Here is a 22,211-nt window from a genome sequence, read left to right as displayed (position 1 = left end):
GGGCTGTTTGCAGAAGGGCCCTGCTGACCCCTTTATCTCGCCCCGAGCATCTCAGGCTCCGCCCTTCCTGGCCGGGATCAGCGCGAGGGGCCAGGGGCCGCCCTCGCTCTACGCCCGACACCCAGCTCCGGATGTTTTCTCTCCAATATCTAATTTTAAAATAATCAGCCTAAAATAAACCCGCCCACCAACGCGGCGACGTCAAGCCAGCGCAGCCGAGCCTGGAGTACAAACTGGGCCCCGCCGGCCTCGCCCATGCCCGTTCCTCCGCACCCACGGGTGGGGCCGAGCCCATCAAGGCATGGGCGAGGCCGGCCCGGGGAGTGCCAAACTGATTGGTTGGGGGGTGGGTCGTGGAGGGGGGCAGCATGTGCACCTCCTCGTAAGCGGGCTGGACACTGCAGTCAGGTGGGCAAGGAGATTCCAGCGGGTCTTGCTCTGGGGCCTGTTCCCATCCCAGCTTTCATGGGCAGTGGGGAGGAAATGAGACCCTGCCGTAGGCTGGGAGTCGAGGGGGGGTGGTCCTGCCCCCCTGAATCCCGGCTTCACCCCACCACCCTCTCACGTCACCCCACCGCAGTGGCAGCCTCGCTGCAGACGCAGGGGAGAGGCACAGGGTGGAGGACGGGGCCTGCTGGGATCAACCAGCAGCCGCTCTGCCTCCGGGGCACAGGGGTCCTCCTAGGCTGACCCCGCTGGCCTCGTGTCCGTTCCTGTCGCAGGTTCCTGATCGGGCGGGAGAAGCCGGGCGAGCAAAGCGAGGTAGCTCAGCTGATCCAGCAGACGCTGGAGCAGGAGCGGTGGCAGCGGGAGATGATGGAGCAGAGATACACCCAGTACACGGAAGAGGATGAAGAAGTAAGAGACGCGCGCGAGCGGCATTTCCCGGTCGCCTTTGGGCAAGGGCTGGAGACCGGCGCATGTGCTGGGTGTCCTTGCAATCCCGTCCTCCCCCGCTCCAGTACAGGCCCCCAGGGAGACTCCCCCGCTCCCTGGGGTCAGAGAGGAATCCAGCTAATTAACCCCATAGTTATTCTGCAGTGGCACCTAATGGCCTCAACCAAGATCAGAGCCTTCATGTGCTAGGGGCTGTACGTACCCAGAGGGAGAGCCAGTCCCTGCCCCAGAGAGCTTCCGGTCTGAATAGGCAAGACAGACAAAGGGTGGCGGGACTCCCCCAAAGATCACCCACTAGATAGACCCCGGGTCTCCTGAGTCCCAGTCATTTACTCCAGTGAAAAGTTGGGGTGAAACGCCACCGACTCCGCCTGGAAGCACTTTGCACTGGTGTGAGTGACGCACGAGGTGCAGGGCATTGGAGTATCAGCCCCCTGCCGCCCTCTTCTCAGCGTCCTAATCGCTGGGCGTGCTGCCAGGCACCCAGCCGGGAGGTAGCTTCCTACACCCTGCCGGGCTCTGCAGCGGAGAGAAATGCCGGGTGCAAGCCCCTCTCTCCTGTTCCCAGGGCTGTGCCTGTCTCTCCCGGGCGGTGGAATGTGGCAGCATCCAGGATTAATGGGCTCTCCTTGCAGGGTCCCTGGTGGGCTTGTGTTGTGTGGGAGAGGAGTGGAAAATGAAGGAATCGCTCCATTCGAATGTCACGACGTCTAATTATAACTCTCGCTCTTAGCGAGCGCTGTGCATCAGTAGCTCTCAGAGCACTTTACGCTGGAGCGCAGCATTGTTATCACCATGTGACGCGCGGGGAAACTGAGGCACGGAACGGGGCTGTGACTTGCCCACGGTCACCCAGTGGGCCAGTGACAGAGCCAAACAAACCCAGGCCTCCCGAGTCCCAGTCTAATGCTCTGTCCAATAGCGCCAGCTCCTTCGGGAAAGCGGTTGTTATTGGTCCAGGTCATCACCTGGGCTAAACCGGCAGCATTGACATCAGTGGAGCAAGATGGACACCAGCTGGGATCTGGCCCACTCGTTATTATTAAATAATTGCACTGCTGGGGGGGGGGGCGTCTTCAGGGCCTCTTTGTGCTGGGTATGGGACAGATCTAACAGATCCTACTCTCTCTGCTCCAGTCCCTTACTGTTATTAACCGGTCTATGACAGTGGTTGATTTCAGCAGCACACGTCTCAGAGGCCTCGGACAAACATCATCGTCAGAAGTTGTAATAATGACGTGTCGAATTACAGCTACTCCCTGCCCCCCCCATGAAATATCCCAACAGACATGACTCCCCACTCTCTCCTGCCAGCCCCTGCCCCCCCTGCACACCCGTGGGGATTCTCAAAGCAGCCTAGTGGAATTAGGCACTTGATGCCCATTGAATTCGATTTCAACAGGAGTTGTGTGCCTAAATCACTTAGGCACCTTTCGAAATCTCGGCCCGAATCAATAACGCTGCAGGCGCACAGCTGAGCTGGTGGCTAGCGCGTGGGGCTAACCGTCCGGATGTCCTCAGTTCTCTTCCCGGCTCTGCTGCTGAGTGACCTTGGGCAGCTTACTGGATGCCTCAGTTTTCCCACCTGTAAAATGGGGTTCATAATTCCCTGCTTCTCGGCGGGTGTTGTGAGGAACAGGGGCACCGTCTCATGCCTTTTGGAGATTTTTGTTGAGGTCTCCAGCCATTCCAAGAGCTAGCACAATGGGTCCTGGCCACTCGGCACTGTGGGAATAGCGGTAATAATGATTTGTATTATGGTTGCGCCTGGATACTTCGTCTGAGATTGGGTCCCCGTCGTGCTAGGCACTGTACGTACACACAGGGCAGGTATCACATTCTGAAGAGGCAGGACAGATCTCTTACCCCCCCCCCATGTTACAGATGGGGACCGGAAAGGTGCAGCAGCGGCCCCAGGTATGAATCTAGGGTGTTAGCAGCAGAGCCGGGACCTGACCCTGAGTGCCAGCCAAGTGCAGAAACCACCAGGCCATCCTTTGCCCCTGCAGGTTAAGTTTGCACAAGGTGCTTTGCCCCGACCCTGCAGACTGGGAAGGGGGGCTGGGTTTTAGGGTTCTGGGGAGCAGCGGTGGTGGTGAGGGGGTAGCTGCCGGCGCTATGAATGGCTCTGGTCTGGGATGTGCTGGATTGGGGGTGGATCACAGGGAGGAAGCTGACCAAAGCTCCCGGTTCTGTGCCCGCAGACGGGCGAATATGCCACGGACGAGGACGAGGAGATGAGCCCCATGTTCCCCAGCAGCGAGATGGCCATCGAGGTCTTCGAACTGGCTGAGAACGAGGACATGCTGTCCCCTGTCGAGATGGACCCCGAGAAGCTGGTGCACAAGTTTAAGGAGGTAAAGACGGGAAAGGGGAGCTCCCCGAAGACACCCGCAATGGGAGTGGGGGGAGGCAGAAGGGGTGTACGGCACCCGTGTGAGTGTGTGTGTGTATCAGGGTGTGTTTATTCTTGTGGGAGTGTGTACATGTGTGTATGCGGATGCATGTGTGTGTGTCTGAGTGCACGGGTGGGCATCGGTGCATGCACGTGTCCATGTGTGTGTCTGGGGTCAGAGTGCAGGTGAGTTTGCGCCTGGGTGTGTATTCACAAGTGCAAGGCTGTCTGTGCATACTTGCACGTGTCCATGTGTGTCATGGGATAATGGGCATACGTTCATGCATGGGTGTGCGTGCACGTATCTGTTTCAGTGGGGGTGTGGTGCACGCGTGTGATTATTTGTATGCGTGTGGTTATGTTGCCCTCTAGTGGCTAGAAGCTCTGTCTGTAAGCTCTGACGAAGGCAGCCCAGCCGCACCCCCGGCTGCGGGGTCTAAGCACAGCCCAGCTCTCCAGGAGAGCTCTGCGCAGAGGGTGCCGACCCCTGTTGTGGCCCTCTGGCCCTGCCAGCTGATTCTCCTCTCCCACCGGTGCCGCTCCGCTGGGGTCAGGAGCGTCACGTTAATGCAAAGCCAGCTGAGGCTAGAGGAGAACTGGAGCCCCAGCACCTTGTGCTGAAGTGCGGCCACCTCTGAGGTGGAGCACGCTGTTGCATCACTCCACAGCAACGGCCCCCGACAACTGAGGGCAGGGATCCGGTCTCCAGCTGACGCTGCGCGGTGTTGTGTGCCTGGGAGGGATTCACTGCAGCACCATGTCATGTACCCCTGGTGGGGGTGTTGCCAGGACTCTGGGGTTCATACCTTGACTCAAGTGGCCGGGGCTGAGGGCGCCAGGGCAGTGGCTGGGGCTGGCATCTCTCTGAATGCAGGGCGTAACCGCTCATACTCTCTGTCAGCTCCAGATCAAACACGCCGTCACCGAGGCCGAGATCCAGCAGCTGAAGAGGAAGGTGAGCTGCGGAGAAGGGACCGTGTGGGGGGTGGCGGGAGGGTCCCCTCCTAGGGCTCCCTGGTCCCGTGAGTCTTCACCCGCAGGATCCTGGCCGGCCTGGGCTGCTGGCACCTCCCTATTCTTCTGTTCCCTCCTTTCCCCTACCCGGCATGACCTCCGCCAGTCCTGCTCTAGCGTGGGGTCTTCTGCTTTCCTCCTCGCTCTCAGTTGGCCCCATTGTTTGTATTGCCCAACGACGCACAGGCGTGGAGAGACACAACCGCGCACACACACAAGCACGCACAGAGACACCCGACTGCACACGCTGATGTCACCACACTCACAATAGCGCACAGCCGCACACACAGACAGAACCAAGCATGCATAATCTCACGCAAATCCCCCCACGCAACTACACATGCAGCACACAAAGACATACACAAGGATGCACAACCACACACAGAGACAAGCACACGCAGAGACACAAGCACACACACAGATATACAACCAGGCGCAGAGATACAACAGCACACAACCAGACACACACAGAGACAAGCGCATGCAGAGAGACATAAGCACCCACACAGATACACAAACACGCGCATAGATACAACACCACACAACTAGACACACAGAGAGACAAGCGCACACACAGAGACACAAGCACAAACACACAGACACACAACCACGTGCTGAGATACAACAGCACACAACCAGACACACACACAGACAAGCACACACAGAGACACAAGCACACACACAAACAACCACACACAGAGATACAACAGCACACAACCAGACACACAGAGAGACAAGCGCACACACAGAGACACAAGCACAAACCCACAGAGACACAACCACGCGCTGAGATACAACAGCACACAACCACGCACTCAACCACAGTCCACAGCACCAAAGAGACACAAACACACACCCATACTTCTCCCAACACTCCCTGCTACTGGGGTGCATGTGCTGCCCCATCTTCTGCCCCATACAGCCCCTCTCCCCAAATGCCCCTCATCTCCCCTCCCCCTACCTGTCATCTCCCGGCACAGTCTCCCTTACCCGTCTTCCCCTCTTCCCCTCACCCTGTGCGCTGTGGTCTCTGCTCCCAGCTGCAGTCCATTGAGCAAGAGAAGGCTCGCTGGCGAGCCGAGAAGGCCCAGCTGGAGCAGAGCGTGGAGGAAAACAAGGAGAGGATGGAGAAGCTGGAGGGTTATTGGATGGAGGCTCAGAACCTGTGCCAGGCGGTGGATGAGCACCTGAAAGAGACTCAAGCCCAGTACCAGACCCTGGAACGGAAATACAGCAAGGCCAAGCGGCTCATCAAGGAGTATCAGCAGAAGTAAGGCCATGTTCTCTGTTCCCTGTGGATCTCCCAGATCCCCATCCACTTTGGATCTCACAGGACTAGTGATCCCAGATCCCCATCCCCTATGGATCTCCCAGGACTTGTGATCCCAGATCCCCATCCCCTATGGATCTCCCAGGACTAGCAATCCCAGATCCCCATCCCTTATGGATCTCACAGGACTAGTGATCCCAGATCCCCATCCCCTATGGATCTCCCAGGACTTGTGATCCCAGATCCCCATCCCCTATGGATCTCCCAGGACTAGCAATCCCAGATCCCCATCCACTTTGGATCTCCCAGGACTAGTGATCCCAGATCTCCATCCCCTATGGATCTCCCAGGACTAGTAATCCCAGATCCCCATCCCCTATGGATCTCCCAGGACTTGTGATCCCAGATCTCCATCCCCTATGGATCTCACAGGACTAGTGATCCCAGATCTCCATCCCCTATGGATCTCCCAGGACTAGCAATCCCAGATCCCCATCCCTTATGGATCTCACAGGACTAGTGATCCCAGATCCCCATCGCCTATGGATCTCCCAGGACTAGTAATCCCAGATTCCCATCCCCTATGGATCTCCCAGGACTAGCAATCCCAGATCTCCATCCACTTTGGATCTCCCAGGACTAATGATCCCAGATCTCCATCCCCCATGGATCTCTCAGGATTAGTGATTCCAGATCCCCATCCCCTATGGCTCTCCCAGGGATGGGGGTCTGTATCCTGCCCAGTTCAGAGAGTCCCTCGGGTTAGGTGCTGGAGCAGCGGCCAGGCTCTGGCCTGACTGCTCACCCCATCCCCCACAGGGAGATCGAGTTCCTCAAGAAGGAGACGACCCAGAGGCGCGTGCTGGAGGAGTCGGAGCTGGCCCACAAGGAGGAAATCGACAAGCTCCAGGAGAAGGTGGGCACCAAGGACCAGGATACGGGGTTCCCCTGAGGCAGCAGAGCAGGAGATTGCAGAGGAGAGGGGCCCTGGCTGTGACTGGATGGCTCGGACGGGGACTTCCAGCAGACCAGAGCTGGCTTTGGCAGGAGCAGGGGGTGGGGCGAGGAGGGGGCTCCATTTGCCTCGCTCTGCCTTCTCCATGACAGCGTGGGCTTGATTCCTTTTGTTTGGTGGCCCGGTGCGATGGGCACGCCGGATCCTGCGTTGGATGTCAGGGCACGCCGGATCCTGCGTCAGTGCTGCTCACACTGGATCCCGCAGTGGGTCACACCGGATCCCGCGCCAGGTGCTGGATCACACCGGATCCCACAGTGGGTCACACCGGATCCTGCGTCAGTGCTGGTCACACTGGATCCCGGAGTGGGTCACACCGGATCCCGTGCCGGGTGCTGGATCACACCAGATCCCACAGTGGGTCATTCTGGATCCTGCACCGGGTTCTGGATCCCACCAGATCCCACAGTGGGTCACACCAGATCCCGCGCCGGGTGCTGGCTCCCACCAGATCCCACAGTGTGTCATGCTGGATCCCATGCTGGGTGATGGATCCCACCAGATCCCACAGTGGGTCACTCCGGATCCCGTGCCGGGTGCTGGGTCACACCAGATCCCACAGTGGGTCATGCCAGATCCTGCGCCGGGTGTTGGATCACACTGGGTCCTATAGTGGGTCACATCAGATCCCGCACCGTGTGCTGGATCACACCAGATCCCACATTGTGTCATGCTGGGTCCCATGCCGAGTGATGGATCATACCAGATCCCACAGTGGGTCACACCGGATCCCGCGCCGGGTGCTGGATCGCATCGGATCCCGTGCTGGGTCACGCTGGATCCTGCATTGGCGCCCAAGTCAAGACTCCAGGGCATTGTTTTGCAGCTGAACATCCGTGTGTGTGTGTGCGTGTGTGTGAGGAGGGGTTCCCTGCTGCAGAGGACGGGATGGTCAGGCAGCATGGGCCCGTGGGGGGGCATCAGAGGCTTGCACCCCCTTTCCTAGGGCTCCCTGTGCTCGCAATGATTGCTCTGATTGGCCCCAGCTTGGTACCCTGACTTCTCTCTCTCTCCCCAGGGAGTGGCTGCTGCCCTCCGCTGCGGTGCAGGCACAGCGCCCCCCATTGGGCAGCATGGGTGCAGGCAGGCAGACGCCCCCGAGTGATGTTTGTCTGCCCTGCCCCTGCCGTGCTCACGCCCGGTTCCGCAGGGAGCGTGGCAAAGCCCCTGCTCCCCCACCCGGGTACACGTGTCCCGGGCTGAGGCAGTGGTAGCTGCTGGAGGGGGCCGAGGTGCCCCGCCGGGCTGCAGGCCGGGTGCATTTTCAGTCAAATGCGGGGGGCGGGGTCGCTGCACAGGACCCAGGAGGCAGAGCCGGGTGGGCACGGAAATCGGGCTTCACGCTTGCTCCTACTCTCACCCCTTCCTCGCTGCCCCCTGGACACCCCTCCACCCCCACATTGGAAGACATTGCCTGGTGTAGAGCAGCTGATGGCTTCCCAATAACCCCCTCCCTCCTCCGCACCCATCCCCTCAGCAGTGACCCCCTGCATCCACCCCTGCAGCAACCCCCCATCAGCCATCCCCTTCCCCCCGTCACCTCTCAGCATTCCCCCCACAACCCCTCTCAGCGATCCCCCCTCCCGCGCCCCGACATCCCCGGCCTCGGGACGGCCCCGCTGTTTCTCTGCCTGAGACGTTTATCCCTTTGTCTGTTTTTCAGATCTCCGAACTGGAGGGGAAGCTGCAGACCTTGAAAAATTCAAACCCGACTTAAAACAAACACAAGCAATCGTTGGGGAGGAGGGACACTTTCTCCTTAACCCCCCCCCCCCACGTCTCCGTTTTGCCCCTGCTCCTCCCCCGCCCTCCCACCCCTTGCTGCCTTCATAGAGGGGTGAGAAAGAGACACAAAATCGAACCCACTATGAAAGGAATAATAATGATCCCTCCTTCCCCCGGCCTTCCTTTGGGGGGAGAGAGAGAGGGGGGAGGTGGGCTGGGGCTGGGGGAGGGGGGGCTCTGGGATTGGCTGGCTGGGTCCCAGCTGGCCTGGAGGGGGCAGTATGGGGAATGTCTCTGGGACAGGGGACCCCTCGTCAATTTCTGTTCCTCATGTGAGTCTCGTGTTAACTTGATGGATGCATTTTTTGGCGGGGGGATTTGTTCTGCCTGTGTATCCCCCCGCCCCCAACACCCCCCCCCCCTCCACCGCTCCCCACTGAGGAGCCTTTCCAGCCAACCTCCCGGCTCGGGATCGGCAACAGCTCACCCGCCAACTGCGCCGCGTCCCCCCGAGGCCTCCGGGGAAGGGCTGTGCGGGCAGCGCCCCCTGTGCAGAGTGGGGCCGGCCCGAAGCTCACCCCTTGGCAGAAGGACTTTCTTGGCAAGGCCAGATCTCTTTGTTGGCCCATCCTCGGGGCAATCCATTGTGCTCTGTGTGTCGTGCGCTGGTGGGAAGCGTGTCTGTGTTTGAGATCTCGACCCAGTGCCGGGCAGTATCTGGGACCCTGGAAGGCAGACAAGCCGCTGGCGCTGGGACAGGAGGCCCTGGGCAGCACTGGCAGGGACAGGTTATGCCTGTGGGTGATGCTTCCCCACCCACCCCGGATAACTTCAGGGACCAGCGCTTTGGCCTCTCCTGCGAGTCTGTCCCGGAGGAAATGACAGCGAGCTTCCGGCTGAGCTACCATCTCCCCAGACAGCGTGGGGCAGGGGGGAGATCCTGGGGCAGAGACACCCCCACCCCCGGAGAGCAGCCTGCAGGGGGGGAAAGACCTTGGGCATCTGCCTCTTCCCCCACAGCTGGATGGATACAGTGACGCACGGGCTGTGGGGTGGGACTTGCTCCTTCCCGGGCCCAACGCCGGCGCTCGATGGGAGGAAAACCACGACGGGAAGTGGCCCCGGCCGAGACTCCTCCGCGCTTGGCTCCGCAGAGGCACCAGGGACTGCGGGCTGCAGCTGGCTTCGAGCTGGAGGAGCCGGTGGGAGGGGGCCCGGGGTGTTCACACGAGATGCTTTGCTCTGGAGAGGAGGGGGAGCAAAAGATCCAGACGCAGGCCGTGGGCAACAGAGCACTGCCCCAAGGTGACTAATTGGGGTCGGACTCGGACTGGTGTCAAGCAGTGCACGTGGGAATTGGCACACTCACAACACGCACGGGCCTGGCACTGGTGCGCTCACACCCGTGCATGGGATGGAAGCACTGGCGCGCTCACACCCATGGATGGGTTGGGGGCACTGGTGCGCTCACACCCGTGCGTGGGATGGGGGCACTGGCGCTCACACCCATGAGTGGGTTGGGGGCACTGGCGCGCTCACACCCGTGCACGGGATGGGGACACTGGCGCTCACACCCATGCATGGCATGGGGGCACTGGCGCTCACACCCGTGCGTGGGATGGGGGCACTGGCGCTCACACCCGTGCGTGGGATGGGGGCACTGGCGTGCTCACACCCATGAGTGGGTTGGGGGCACTGGCGCGCTCACACCCGTGCGCAGGATGGGGGCACTGGTGTGCTCACACTCATGCACGGGATGGGGGCACTGGTGCTCACATCCGTTTATGGGATGGGGGCACTGGCGCTCACACCCGTGCGCGGGATAGGGGCACTGGCGCGCTCACACCCGTGCGTGGGATGGGGGCACTGGCGTGCTCACACCCGTGTGTGGGATGGGGGCACTGACGCGCTCACACCCATGCACGGGGTGGGGGCACTGGCGCGCTCACACCTGTGTGTGGGATGGGGGCACTGGCGCGCTCACACCCGTGTGTGGGATGGGGGCACTGACGCGCTCACACCCATGCGCGGGGTGGGGGCACTGGCGCGCTCACACCCGTGTGTGGGATGGGGGCACTGGCGCGCTCACACCTGTGTGTGGGATGGGGGCACTGACGCGCTCACACCCGTGTGTGGGATAGGGGCACTGGCGCACTCACACCCGTGTGTGGTATGGGGGCACTGACGCGCTCACACCCATGCGCGGGGTGGGGGCACTGGCGCGCTCACACCTGTGTGTGGGATGGGGGCACTGGCACGCTCACACCCGTGTGTGGGATGGGGGCACTGACGCGCTCACACCCGTGTGTGGGATGGGGGCACTGGCACGTTCACACCCATGCATGGTATGGGGGCACTGGCACTCACACCCATGCCCAGGGACATGGCACCCATTTCACCACCCCACTGTCTGACCTAGTTTAGTTACATCTGTGCAATTGTCTCATGTCGCCAAGGCCTCGGGCTCAAGCCGCCTTCCTTCCTTTTCATTTTTCTTTCTTTTCCTGCGGCGCCTCCTTTTCCACCTCCGGCCAAACGGGCGCTTTTCTTTCGGGCACACGGGGGAGTCGGGGAGGAAGCCCCCAGCTCCCCTTTATTTCCAGGGCGAGGAGAAAAGAGGTAGGAACGTCCTCAAAGCCTTGTGAAAAGTGACCCCTCCGTGTCCCCCTCTGAGCCGGTGGGCAGCCCCGCGTGCCCCGTTCCTGCAGGGTTCGGAGGGACGATGCCGCCGAGCTGGGCCCTGGCCGCGATCGCACCCCCGGCGGGGCGTAGCCAGTCCAAGCGAGAGGCATCCTGCGTCGCCAGACACACACACACACCCCGGACACGATCGCACGGGCACCACCGAGAGCCGTGTCTTCGGGCCGATGCGGCCCACCCCTCCCCTCACGTAAAGGCCGGATGAGGGGTTTTTTTTAAAGCGATAACAAGAACAAAGGAAAATAAAGACTTTTCAAAACCAAACGATCGCTTTTAAAAATTGTAAATAATAAAAAAAAAACAATCGCAGTATTTATATGTGGCCGAGACAATTGTTTTCCTTTGTACGCTGGAGATTGCCAGGAGTGGGGGGAGATTTATTAACTCCTCGCCCCCACACTGTCTAAAGATCAACAGGGTCCAGCCAAACCCTTGCCCTGGTGGCCCTTCCGGGTGTAAACCGGCACTTAACGGCTGAGTCTCCGACAGTGACTGGATGTGGGGGCGTTGGGAGCCAGATCCCTGCCGGCTAGACGGGGCTGGGCCGGTGTGGAGCTGGGAGCACAGTGGATGGGCAAGTCAATGCAGAATAGACCCACCGGTGACCCCCTCTTGGGATTTGCGCGGAGCAAAGGGATGCCTGTGAAATGGACGTATGAAAAACCGGGAAGGCGGCATGGGCCAAGGACACAGGGAAATCGGGTGGGATGACAGCCCGCTGGGAAATTGTCTTAAATTTTTATTTAATCTCCTGACACACGTATCAATGTGTATGTATATAATATATATATATATATGGATGGATGGATTGTTTCTGGTTTTGTATTGCAATGTCCTCGCATCGGATCATATCAAATACAGGCCCTCGTTGTCCCCGCGGCTCCGTTATTCAAATGGCTGATCTCATCGGGCGCGGCCCTGCTGGGAGACCAGGCCCACTCGCAGTGTGGGTGGGATCGAGGGGGGGGACTTGTGTCTGCTCACCAGCGCCCCCTGGGGCTGACGTGAGGAGCGGCGTGCAGCCACCCATGGCTGGAAAGGCCCCACGTGTGGTCGGAGGTGCAAACATAGTGGGTTCATTTTGGGGGCCGGATGAGGGAGAATCTACCAGGGCAGCGTTGTTCTTGAGCAGGATGAGTGTGGATGGGGATCGGATTGATCAGGGGCTGCTATTAGCCAGGCTGGGAGGGATGGTGTCCCTCTGTTTGCCAGAAGCTGGGAATGGGCGACGGGATGGATCACTTGGTGATGACCTGTTCTGTTTATTCCCTCTGGGGCACCTGGCATTGGCCACTGTCGGAAGACAGGATACGGTGCTGGATGGACACCCCGGGGCCTCAGTTCTTATGTTCATAGTGTCCCAGGGAGTGTACAGTCAGAGGTATATATTCCTGTGGGGTCTGCCTATGGAGCATACAGTAGAACCTCAGAGTTACAAACACCTCAGGAATGGAGGTTCTTCGTAACTCTGAAATGTTCGTAACTCTTAGGTTTGTTCTTTCAAAAATTTGCAACTGAACATTGACTTAATACAGCTCTGAAACTTGACTGTTCAGAAGAACCATGCTGCTTTTCTTTGGTTTTTTTAGTAGTTTACATTTACGGGGGGGGGGGGGGTTGTTGTTTTTTCTCTGCTGCTCCCTGGTTTCATACTTCTGGTTCCAAATGAGGTGTGTGGTTGACCGGTCAGTTCGTCACTCTGGTGTTTGTCACTCTGAGCTGCTCCTGTATGTTTAAATTCTATAGTTGATGCTCCTCCATCCACCCAAGTCCCTGGATCCGTGTCACGAACAGCCCAGGTTCATGGTGGTGAACGTTCTGGGCTGGATGGTATCGGATTAAGGACAGCATGATAAATAACCTCCTATTTCTCCTCCGCCCCCCCAATGAAACTGAACGGGGATTCAAAGGGTGGTATAAGAAATCATCCGAGGGGACGGCGGGAAGGGAGAGAAGGCCTGGGCACTCCTCAGCAGTATTTGTGATTGGCTTTAAGCTCTCGAAAACCAGGTGTGTGGTTCATTCTCCAGCAGTGCAGAAGATCAGAAATCCCAGAGACACCCCCCCCCCCAAAATAGCCCTTCTCAAAAACCTCTTAGCTCAGTGTTTCTCAACCTTTTGGATATCAGGGACCGGCTTGCTGCCTTCCTAAACGGTGCCAGGGAGATCTCAGGGAGTGGCGCCGGTCCACGGACCGGTCCTTGAGAAACGCTGCCTTAGATGATTCTAGCCAGAATCCACCCGTTAACATCGGCTGCACCCCAGAGAGGGTGGAACGTGGCCGGCACGTCTCAGCATGGGAAGGGGAGGAAGGATTCCTACGGGCATGAACCAACCGCTCCCTGATGGGGGCTGGATGGATATTTCCCCTCGGACAGAGCCTATAACTGCCAACTGCTGGGTTCTTGCTCTTTCCTCCAAAGCAGCTGGTGCTGGGTAATGTCAGACCGAATCATAGCAGGCATGGGCCGGTGGTGTGACCCAGTCTGGCAATCCTAGGGAGAATGCTGGGGGGGGCGGGGGTAGGACTCCAAACCGCTGCTGGCCCCCCTGTGGTTCCTGGCCTCTGCCTTTGGGAGCTGGACCTCAAAGCATATGTGCTGCTCATTCCTCCAGCACCCTGGGGCCCCCAGCCATACACCCCACATGTGTGTGTGCGGGGGGGAATGGGGTAAATTGATGCTGGTTTGCTCTGATCTTTTGCTTTTCTTTTCTTTTTTTTAATGACTTCTTTGTTGGTCATTATTTAGTCTTGTTTGTTACTGAACTAAACGCTGTGTTTGTGGAGCCCGGTGACACAGGTGTACGGGAGAGCTGCCGGGGTGGGGGTCGTGTTTGTGAGGGGGGGTGCACCTGGGTCTATGTTTGGGCATGCATGTGTGCATACCTGCAGGTGGGCATTTTCGTGGGCATGTGCACGGGTGTGTACATGTGTGGGTGGAAGGGCAGCCTGCCCCTTGACGGGCCCAGGAGGCTTGGGCCAGCCAGCCCTAGTGAATCAGCCAGGCCCGTGCCAGAATGAGCTGCCTCCCAGCTGAGGGGCCAGGACTAACGGGGTCAGGGGTGGCACCCCTGGGCCTCAGCAGAGAGACGGCGCTTGGGAGAGGACCCAGAGGGAGTATTTGGGCCCCTGAGGTGGGGTCTGCTGGGCACTGGCAAACTGCGGAACAGACTCCAGGGAAAGCGGCCTGAGCAGGGGACGGCGTAAAGGTAGCCCGGACGGGCTGAGAACTGAGTCCAGGGGGCCAGGCTGCAGGTAGCCCAGACGGGCTGAGAACTGAGTCCAGGAGCCAGGCTGCAGGTAGCCCGGACGGGCTGAGAACTGAGTCCGGGGGCCAGGCTGCAGGTAGCCCAGACGGGCTGAGAACTGAGTCCAGGGGCCAGGCTGCAGGTAGCCCAGACGGGCTGAGAACTGAGTCCAGGGGGCCAGGCTGCAGGTAGCCCAGACGGGCTGAGAACTGAGTCCAGGGGGCAGGCTGCAGGTAGCCCAGACGGGCTGAGAACTGAGTCCAGGAGCCAGGCTGCAGGTAGCCCAGACGGGCTGAGAACTGAGTCCAGGAGCCAGGCTGCAGGTAGCCCAGACGGGCTGAGAACTGAGTCCAGGGGCAGGCTGCAGGTAGCCCAGACGGGCTGAGAACTGAGTCCAGGAGCCAGGCTGCAGGTAGCCCAGACGGGCTGAGAACTGAGTCCAGGAACCAGGCTGCAGGTAGCCCAGACGGGCTGAGAACTGAGTCCGGGGGCCAGGCTGCAGGTAGCCCAGACGGGCTGAGAACTGAGTCCAGGAGCCAGGCTGCAGGTAGCCCAGACGGGCTGAGAACTGAGTCCAGGAGCCAGGCTGCAGGTAGCCCAGACGGGCTGAGAACTGAGTCCAGGAGCCAGGCTGCAGGTAGCCCAGACGGGCTGAGAACTGAGTCCAGGAGCCAGGCTGCAGGTAGCCCAGACGGGCTGAGAACTGAGTCCAGGGGCAGGCTGCAGGTAGCCCAGACGGGCTGAGAACTGAGTCCAGGAGCCAGGCTGCAGGTAGCCCAGACGGGCTGAGAACTGAGTCCAGGAACCAGGCTGCAGGTAGCCCAGACGGGCTGAGAACTGAGTCCGGGGGCCAGGCTGCAGGTAGCCCAGACGGGCTGAGAACTGAGTCCAGGAGCCAGGCTGCAGGTAGCCCAGACGGGCTGAGAACAGAGTCCGGGGGCAGGCTGCAGGTAGCCCGGACGGGCTGAGAACTGAGTCCAGGAGCCAGGCTGCAGGTAGCCCAGACGGGCTGAGAACTGAGTCCAGGAGCCAGGCTGCAGGTAGCCCAGACGGGCTGAGAACAGAGTCCGGGGGCAGGCTGCAGGTAGCCCGGACGGGCTGAGAACTGAGTCCAGGAGCCAGGCTGCAGGTAGCCCAGACGGGCTGAGAACTGAGTCCAGGGGCCAGGCTGCAGGTAGCCCAGACGGGCTGAGAACTGAGTCCCGGGGCCAGGCTGCAGGTAGCCCAGACGGGCTGAGAACTGAGTCCAGGAGCCAGGCTGCAGGTAGCCCGGACGGGCTGAGAACTGAGTCCGGGGGCCAGGCTGCAGGTAGCCCAGACGGGCTGAGAACTGAGTCCAGGGGCCAGGCTGCAGGTAGCCCAGACGGGCTGAGAACTGAGTCCGGGGGCAGGCTGCAGGTAGCCCAGACGGGCTGAGAACTGAGTCCAGGAGCCAGGCTGCAGGTAGCCCAGACGGGCTGAGAACTGAGTCCGGGGGCCAGGCTGCAGGTAGCCCAGACGGGCTGAGAACTGAGTCCAGGGGCCAGGCTGCAGGTAGCCCAGACGGGCTGAGAACTGAGTCCGGGGGCAGGCTGCAGGTAGCCCAGACGGGCTGAGAACTGAGTCCCGGAGCCAGGCTGCAGGTAGCCCAGACGGGCTGAGAACTGAGTCCAGGGGCCAGGCTGCAGGTAGCCCAGACGGGCTGAGAACTGAGTCCAGGGGCCAGGCTGCAGGTAGCCCAGACGGGCTGAGAACTGAGTCCAGGGGCCAGGCTGCAGGTAGCCCGGACGGGCTGAGAACTGAGTCCGGGGGCCAGGCTGCAGGTAGCCCAGACGGGCTGAGAACTGAGTCCAGGGGCCAGGCTGCAGGTAGCCCAGACGGGCTGAGAACTGAGTCCAGGGGGCAGGCTGCAGGTAGCCCGGACGGGCTGAGAACTGAGTCCGGGGGCCAGGCTGCAGGTAGCCCGGATGGGCTGAGAACTGAGTCCAGGGGCCAGGCTGCAGGTAGCCCAGACGGGCTGAGAACTGAGTCCAGGGGCCAGGCTGCAGGTAGCCCAGACGGGCTGAGAACTGAGTCCAGGGGCCAGGCTGCAGGTAGCCCAGACGGGCTGAGAACTGAGTCCAGGGGCCAGGCTGCAGGTAGCCCAGACGGGCTGAGAACTGAGTCCAGGGGGCCAGGCTGCAGGTAGCCCAGACGGGCTGAGAACTGAGTCCAAGGGCCAGGCTGCAGGTAGCCCAGACGGGCTCAGAACTGAGTCCAGGGGGCCAGGCTGCAGGTAGCCCAGACGGGCTGAGAACTGAGTCCAGGAGCCAGGCTGCAGGTAGCCCAGACGGGCTGAGAACTGAGTCCAGGAGCCAGGCTGCAGGTAGCCCAGACGGGCTGAGAACTGAGTCCAGGGGCCAGGCTGCAGGTAGCCCAGACGGGCTGAGAACTGAGTCCAGGGGGCCAGGCTGCAGGTAGCCCAGACGGGCTGAGAACTGAGTCCAAGGGCCAGGCTGCAGGTAGCCCAGACGGGCTGAGAACTGAGTCCAGGGGCAGGCTGCAGGTAGCCCAGACGGGCTGAGAACTGAGTCCAGGGGCCAGGCTGCAGGTAGCCCAGACGGGCTGAGAACTGAGTCCAGGGGCCAGGCTGCAGGTAGCCCAGACGGGCTGAGAACTGAGTCCAGGGGCCAGGCTGCAGGTAGCCCAGACGGGCTGAGAACTGAGTCCAGGAGCCAGGCTGCAGGTAGCCCAGACGGGCTGAGAACTGAGTCCAGGAGCCAGGCTGCAGGTAGCCCAGACGGGCTGAGAACAGAGTCCGGGGGCAGGCTGCAGGTAGCCCGGACGGGCTGAGAACTGAGTCCAGGAGCCAGGCTGCAGGTAGCCCAGACGGGCTGAGAACTGAGTCCAGGAGCCAGGCTGCAGGTAGCCCAGACGGGCTGAGAACAGAGTCCGGGGGCAGGCTGCAGGTAGCCCGGACGGGCTGAGAACTGAGTCCAGGAGCCAGGCTGCAGGTAGCCCAGACGGGCTGAGAACAGAGTCCGGGGGCAGGCTGCAGGTAGCCCGGACGGGCTGAGAACTGAGTCCAGGAGCCAGGCTGCAGGTAGCCCAGACGGGCTGAGAACTGAGTCCAGGGGCCAGGCTGCAGGTAGCCCAGACGGGCTGAGAACTGAGTCCCGGGGCCAGGCTGCAGGTAGCCCAGACGGGCTGAGAACTGAGTCCAGGAGCCAGGCTGCAGGTAGCCCGGACGGGCTGAGAACTGAGTCCGGGGGCCAGGCTGCAGGTAGCCCAGACGGGCTGAGAACTGAGTCCAGGGGCCAGGCTGCAGGTAGCCCAGACGGGCTGAGAACTGAGTCCGGGGGCAGGCTGCAGGTAGCCCAGACGGGCTGAGAACTGAGTCCAGGAGCCAGGCTGCAGGTAGCCCAGACGGGCTGAGAACTGAGTCCGGGGGCCAGGCTGCAGGTAGCCCAGACGGGCTGAGAACTGAGTCCAGGGGCCAGGCTGCAGGTAGCCCAGACGGGCTGAGAACTGAGTCCGGGGGCAGGCTGCAGGTAGCCCAGACGGGCTGAGAACTGAGTCCAGGAGCCAGGCTGCAGGTAGCCCAGACGGGCTGAGAACTGAGTCCAGGGGCCAGGCTGCAGGTAGCCCAGACGGGCTGAGAACTGAGTCCAGGGGCCAGGCTGCAGGTAGCCCAGACGGGCTGAGAACTGAGTCCAGGGGCCAGGCTGCAGGTAGCCCGGACGGGCTGAGAACTGAGTCCGGGGGCCAGGCTGCAGGTAGCCCAGACGGGCTGAGAACTGAGTCCAGGGGCCAGGCTGCAGGTAGCCCAGACGGGCTGAGAACTGAGTCCAGGGGGCAGGCTGCAGGTAGCCCAGACGGGCTGAGAACTGAGTCCAGGGGCCAGGCTGCAGGTAGCCCAGACGGGCTGAGAACTGAGTCCAGGGGCCAGGCTGCAGGTAGCCCAGACGGGCTGAGAACTGAGTCCAGGGGCCAGGCTGCAGGTAGCCCAGACGGGCTGAGAACTGAGTCCAGGGGCCAGGCTGCAGGTAGCCCAGACGGGCTGAGAACTGAGTCCAGGGGGCCAGGCTGCAGGTAGCCCAGACGGGCTGAGAACTGAGTCCAAGGGCCAGGCTGCAGGTAGCCCAGACGGGCTCAGAACTGAGTCCAGGGGGCCAGGCTGCAGGTAGCCCAGACGGGCTGAGAACTGAGTCCAGGAGCCAGGCTGCAGGTAGCCCAGACGGGCTGAGAACTGAGTCCAGGAGCCAGGCTGCAGGTAGCCCAGACGGGCTGAGAACTGAGTCCAGGGGCCAGGCTGCAGGTAGCCCAGACGGGCTGAGAACTGAGTCCAGGGGGCCAGGCTGCAGGTAGCCCAGACGGGCTGAGAACTGAGTCCAAGGGCCAGGCTGCAGGTAGCCCAGACGGGCTGAGAACTGAGTCCAGGGGCAGGCTGCAGGTAGCCCAGACGGGCTGAGAACTGAGTCCAGGGGCCAGGCTGCAGGTAGCCCAGACGGGCTGAGAACTGAGTCCAGGGGCCAGGCTGCAGGTAGCCCAGACGGGCTGAGAACTGAGTCCAGGGGCCAGGCTGCAGGTAGCCCAGACGGGCTGAGAACTGAGTCCAGGGGCCAGGCTGCAGGTAGCCCAGACGGGCTGAGAACTGAGTCCAAGGGCCAGGCTGCAGGTAGCCCAGACGGGCTGAGAACTGAGTCCAGGGGCCAGGCTGCAGGTAGCCCAGACGGGCTGAGAACTGAGTCCAGGAGCCAGGCTGCAGGTAGCCCAGACGGGCTGAGAACTGAGTCCAGGAGCCAGGCTGCAGGTAGCCCAGACGGGCTGAGAACTGAGTCCAGGGGCCAGGCTGCAGGTAGCCCAGACGGGCTGAGAACTGAGTCCAGGGGGCCAGGCTGCAGGTAGCCCAGACGGGCTGAGAACTGAGTCCAGGGGGCCAGGCTGCAGGTAGCCCAGACGGGCTGAGAACTGAGTCCAAGGGCCAGGCTGCAGGTAGCCCAGACGGGCTGAGAACTGAGTCCAGGGGGCCAGGCTGCAGGTAGCCCAGACGGGCTGAGAACTGAGTCCAGGAGCCAGGCTGCAGGTAGCCCAGACGGGCTGAGAACTGAGTCCAGGAGCCAGGCTGCAGGTAGCCCAGACGGGCTGAGAACTGAGTCCAGGGGCCAGGCTGCAGGTAGCCCAGACGGGCTGAGAACTGAGTCCAGGAGCCAGGCTGCAGGTAGCCCAGACGGGCTGAGAACTGAGTCCAGGGGCCAGGCTGCAGGTAGCCCAGACGGGCTGAGAACTGAGTCCAGGGGCCAGGCTGCAGGTAGCCCAGACGGGCTGAGAACTGAGTCCAGGAGCCAGGCTGCAGGTAGCCCGGACGGGCTGAGAACTGAGTCCAGGGGGCCAGGCTGCAGGTAGCCCAGACGGGCTGAGAACTGAGTCCAGGAGCCAGGCTGCAGGTAGCCCGGACGGGCTGAGAACTGAGTCCAGGGGGCAGGCTGCAGGTAGCCCAGACGGGCTGAGAACTGAGTCCAGGGGCCAGGCTGCAGGTAGCCCAGACGGGCTGAGAACTGAGTCCAGGGGCCAGGCTGCAGGTAGCCCGGACGGGCTGAGAACTGAGTCCAGGGGCCAGGCTGCAGGTAGCCCAGACGGGCTGAGAACTGAGTCCAGGGGCCAGGCTGCAGGTAGCCCAGACGGGCTGAGAACTGAGTCCAGGAGCCAGGCTGCAGGTAGCCCAGACGGGCTGAGAACTGAGTCCAGGAGCCAGGTTGCAGGTAGCCCGGACGGGCTGAGAACTGAGTCCAGGGGGCAGGCTGCAGGTAGCCCAGACGGGCTGAGAACTGAGTCCAGGGGCCAGGCTGCAGGTAGCCCAGACGGGCTGAGAACTGAGTCCAGGGGCCAGGCTGCACGTAGCCCGGACGGGCTGAGAACTGAGTCCAGGGGCCAGGCTGCAGGTAGCCCAGACGGGCTGAGAACTGAGTCCAGGGGCCAGGCTGCAGGTAGCCCAGACGGGCTGAGAACTGAGTCCAGGAGCCAGGCTGCAGGTAGCCCGGACGGGCTGAGAACTGAGTCCAGGGGGCAGGCTGCAGGTAGCCCAGACGGGCTGAGAACTGAGTCCAGGGGCCAGGCTGCAGGTAGCCCAGACGGGCTGAGAACTGAGTCCAGGGGCCAGGCTGCAGGTAGCCCGGACGGGCTGAGAACTGAGTCCAGGGGCCAGGCTGCAGGTAGCCCAGACGGGCTGAGAACTGAGTCCAGGGGCCAGGCTGCAGGTAGCCCAGACGGGCTGAGAACTGAGTCCAGGGGCCAGGCTGCAGGTAGCCCGGACGGGCTGAGAACTGAGTCCAGGGGGCCAGGCTGCAGGTAGCCCGGACGGGCTGAGAACTGAGTCCAGGGGCCAGGCTGCAGGTAGCCCGGACGGGCTGAGAACTGAGTCCAGGGGCCAGGCTGCAGGTAGCCCGGACGGGCTGAGAACTGAGTCCAGGGGCCAGGCTGCAGGTAGCCCGGACGGGCTGAGAACTGAGTCCAGGGGGCCAGGCTGCAGGTAGCCCGGACGGGCTGAGAACTGAGTCCAGGAGCCAGGCTGCAGGTAGCCCAGACGGGCTGAGAACTGAGTCCAGGGGCCAGGCTGCAGGTAGCCCAGACGGGCTGAGAACTGAGTCCAGGGGCCAGGCTGCAGGTAGCCCAGACGGGCTGAGAACTGAGTCCAGGGGCCAGGCTGCAGGTAGCCCAGACGGGCTGAGAACTGAGTCCAGGAGCCAGGCTGCAGGTAGCCCAGACGGGCTGAGAACTGAGTCCAGGGGGCCAGGCTGCAGGTAGCCCAGACGGGCTGAGAACTGAGTCCAGGAGCCAGGCTGCAGGTAGCCCAGACGGGCTGAGAACTGAGTCCAGGAGCCAGGCTGCAGGTAGCCCAGACGGGCTGAGAACTGAGTCCAGGGGCCAGGCTGCAGGTAGCCCAGACGGGCTGAGAACTGAGTCCAGGGGGCAGGCTGCAGGTAGCCCGGACGGGCTGAGAACTGAGTCCAGGGGGCCAGGCTGCAGGTAGCCCGGACGGGCTGAGAACTGAGTCCAGGGGCCAGGCTGCAGGTAGCCCGGACGGGCTGAGAACTGAGTCCAGGGGCCAGGCTGCAGGTAGCCCGGACGGGCTGAGAACTGAGTCCAGGGGCCAGGCTGCAGGTAGCCCGGACGGGCTGAGAACTGAGTCCAGGGGCCAGGCTGCAGGTAGCCCGGACGGGCTGAGAACTGACTCCAGGGGCCAGGCTGCAGGTAGCCCAGACGGGCTGAGAACTGAGTCCAGGAGCCAGGCTGCAGGTAGCCCAGACGGGCTGAGAACTGAGTCCAGGGGCCAGGCTGCAGGTAGCCCAGACGGGCTGAGAACTGAGTCCAGGAGCCAGGCTGCAGGTAGCCCGGACGGGCTGAGAACTGAGTCCAGGGGGCAGGCTGCAGGTAGCCCAGACGGGCTGAGAACTGAGTCCAGGGGCCAGGCTGCAGGTAGCCCAGACGGGCTGAGAACTGAGTCCAGGGGCCAGGCTGCAGGTAGCCCGGACGGGCTGAGAACTGAGTCCAGGGGCCAGGCTGCAGGTAGCCCAGACGGGCTGAGAACTGAGTCCAGGGGCCAGGCTGCAGGTAGCCCAGACGGGCTGAGAACTAGAGTCCAGGAGCCAGGCTGCAGGTAGCCCGGACGGGCTGAGAACTGAGTCCAGGGGCCAGGCTGCAGGTAGCCCAGACGGGCTGAGAACTGAGTCCAGGGGCCAGGCTGCAGGTAGCCCAGACGGGCTGAGAACTGAGTCCAGGGGCCAGGCTGCAGGTAGCCCAGACGGGCTGAGAACTGAGTCCAGGAGCCAGGCTGCAGGTAGCCCAGACGGGCTGAGAACAGAGTCCGGGGGCAGGCTGCAGGTAGCCCAGACGGGCTGAGAACTGAGTCCAGGGGCCAGGCTGCAGGTAGCCCAGACGGGCTGAGAACTGAGTCCGGGGCCAGGCTGCAGGTAGCCCGGACGGGCTCA

The 22,211-nt window shown here is 62.0% G+C and overlaps 2 protein-coding genes across 2 annotated transcripts in view; both read left to right on the top strand.

The window, feature by feature from the left end:
• The window catches only part of PPP1R9B (protein phosphatase 1 regulatory subunit 9B), a 42,397-nt gene extending 34,080 nt beyond the window's left edge, over nt 1-8,317 (top strand). Inside the window, exons 6-11 of the mRNA XM_065422594.1 lie at nt 723-858; nt 3,102-3,254; nt 4,194-4,247; nt 5,347-5,576; nt 6,396-6,492; nt 8,255-8,317. Of these exons, the coding sequence (XP_065278666.1) occupies nt 723-858; nt 3,102-3,254; nt 4,194-4,247; nt 5,347-5,576; nt 6,396-6,492; nt 8,255-8,308 (724 nt within the window). The 3' untranslated portion in view covers nt 8,309-8,317. The remainder of the gene's footprint in view (nt 1-722; nt 859-3,101; nt 3,255-4,193; nt 4,248-5,346; nt 5,577-6,395; nt 6,493-8,254) is intronic.
• A 1,090-nt stretch (nt 8,318-9,407) lies between these two features.
• The window catches only part of SAMD14 (sterile alpha motif domain containing 14), a 61,074-nt gene continuing 48,270 nt past the window's right edge, over nt 9,408-22,211 (top strand). Inside the window, exon 1 of the mRNA XM_065422824.1 lies at nt 9,408-9,518. Coding sequence (XP_065278896.1) covers nt 9,408-9,518 — 111 coding nt within the window. The remainder of the gene's footprint in view (nt 9,519-22,211) is intronic.

The sequence above is a fragment of the Emys orbicularis genome, chromosome 25, assembly GCF_028017835.1.
Source record: "Emys orbicularis isolate rEmyOrb1 chromosome 25, rEmyOrb1.hap1, whole genome shotgun sequence".
NCBI classification, from domain to species: Eukaryota; Metazoa; Chordata; order Testudines; family Emydidae; genus Emys; species Emys orbicularis.
This window is presented reverse-complemented; position numbering and strand designations above follow the sequence as displayed.